This window comes from Carassius auratus, unplaced genomic scaffold (assembly GCF_003368295.1).
Source record: "Carassius auratus strain Wakin unplaced genomic scaffold, ASM336829v1 scaf_tig00016117, whole genome shotgun sequence".
Classification (NCBI taxonomy): Eukaryota; Metazoa; Chordata; class Actinopteri; order Cypriniformes; family Cyprinidae; genus Carassius; species Carassius auratus.
Genome location: NW_020524646.1, coordinates 24,693 through 26,731, shown reverse-complemented (window position 1 = coordinate 26,731; position 2,039 = coordinate 24,693). Strand labels below are relative to the sequence as shown.

Genomic DNA, 2,039 nt, shown 5'->3' with positions numbered 1-2,039 from the left:
TAAAACTAAAATCACTAAATAATAATATAAATAATAATTAAATAATACAAATATTATGTGTATATACAGTATATAATTTTTCAAATTTGATCATTTCAAATTGGTAATAAAATAACTAAAACTGAAATAATACTAATATAACACTGGCTCCTATAACCCCGTTTATGACACAGAAGTGAGTTTGTTTCTTTCTTTGTTCAGGTCACGTGTATATTATCATCAAATCGTCAATATGACCATCAATATTTCCTGGAGTGAAGATTTCATGTTTACTTTCATTCAAACAAAAGCAAGCAAGCTCTTACCGTCGTCCTGGTCTGGCAGTATGCGGATAAGAGCAGTGGGGTATTCTGGCCCCAGACGGCCTCCCACAGGCATACTGAGGGTCACGTTGAAGCTCTCCTCTCCCTCATACAGTGAGTCATCAATGATCACCACACGACAGTGCTTCTCCGTCTCGTCCTTATCAAAGCGCAGAATGCTGGCCTGCTCCTCTGGACGGGAGATGTAGTCAGAGTAGGACAGAACAGAAGTGGGGACGGTTCCTGTGGCGGAGCCTGCAGCAGCACAGAAAGGACACATGCAGGGAATTCATTCAAATCCACATAAAGCATTTACAGATGCTTCAAAAGGATGCTCCAAAAGAACCTGTAAAGGGATGTCATTCAACATTTCATGTCACTGAACCTCGATTCAAACCCATTTCCTTTTTTTTCATGGGACACAAAGTAGAAACACACAAAATGCTGGCTTGGTATGAATGACACTGACAAGAGATTTTTAATTCTACACATGAATAACGCCTTTAGATTGATCTATCCATCTATTAGAAGCTAGTGAGACATGGACATTTTAAACTTGTGTGGAAAGAGCAGCACAAAAGGTTCTTAAGAACCATTTCTGAAATATTTAAACACTTCCTGAATACATTTTAAACCAATTTTCTAAATATTACAGTATAATATATTAATATATATATAATATATATATATATATATATATAATATATATATATATATATATATATATATACAGTATTTTAATCTTTGATCTTTTAAGACTGATAAAAGACCAATTAAAAAATATTTCAATAGTGAACAGTAACATTTTTGTAGAAATGTGTAAAAAAAGAAAATAAAGCAACATTTTTATTTATTTATAAAGGCTAATTTGATCATTAAAGATTTTATAATGATACACACACACACACACACACATAGAGTGATTGTTGGTGTAAAAATGAGAGCTTATATCAGGTTGAATATCCTGTGTATTGCACCTTGCTGAGTGTGGCAGACCACCATCAGCTCCTCACTGACGTCTCCTCTCCTGCGCACCGGGATCAGGAGTTCTCCAATATCTTCTTCCACAGCAAAGCTGGCCTGGAGAAAGAACACCGTGGACTCTGTTGAAGGGAAAAAAGATATAGCTCAGTATTATGACTGCTGTTCTGTTATATCAGTCACAGAGGGATTTAGCAGCTCCCTGTCAGAAAGACTATTACCACAGGGCTTTAAAAACACCACAGGCTGTGAACTGATTCTTCAATATATAATTATTTTAAATCACACACATCTATACGGGGTGTGTAATGCACATTTATCCTTCACAAAAGGCAAACATGCATTTTGTATGAGAAAATAGATTTTTCATATTGAGCGCTTCATATTAGGTTTTTAGTGGCCTTTGGAGTCAGCGGCATCGATATCTGTCCATACCAGCTGTGTATTGCGTTGTGTTGCAGAGTAAACCGTCTGGCTGAGTGGGAGCTTGTTCAGGCATCGCTATTTTCAAATACCGCAGGTCAGGTCTGAGTCAACATGTAAACTATATTTTTATAGCACTGAAAGAAAAAGGAGGGAGAAAAATGCTCTAGCCAGAGATGGAAAATCAATAGAAAAGACATAGCTAGTGAAAGGCTGGTGATGTTTCTGAAATGGAGCCGCAGAGGGACCAATAAAAAAAAAACAAAGGGTGCTTTTTGCGTGGCCTGTCCTGCCCCAGATCCTTCTATGCAATTATACATGATCCTTTGCAAA

General features: G+C 36.8%; 1 protein-coding gene across 1 annotated transcript; it reads right to left on the bottom strand.

Annotated features, from left to right (window-relative positions):
• Positions 1 to 305: 305 nt before the first annotated feature.
• Positions 306 to 1,782, bottom strand: LOC113075005 (FRAS1-related extracellular matrix protein 2-like; the record flags this gene model as incomplete). Its single annotated transcript, XM_026247723.1, has 3 exons — positions 1,719 to 1,782; positions 1,280 to 1,405; positions 306 to 557 (listed from the first exon to the last, which is right to left on the bottom strand). Coding segments are annotated over exons 1-3 (442 nt in total), but the record flags the coding sequence as incomplete, so codon positions are not given.
• Positions 1,783 to 2,039: the final 257 nt, after the last annotated feature.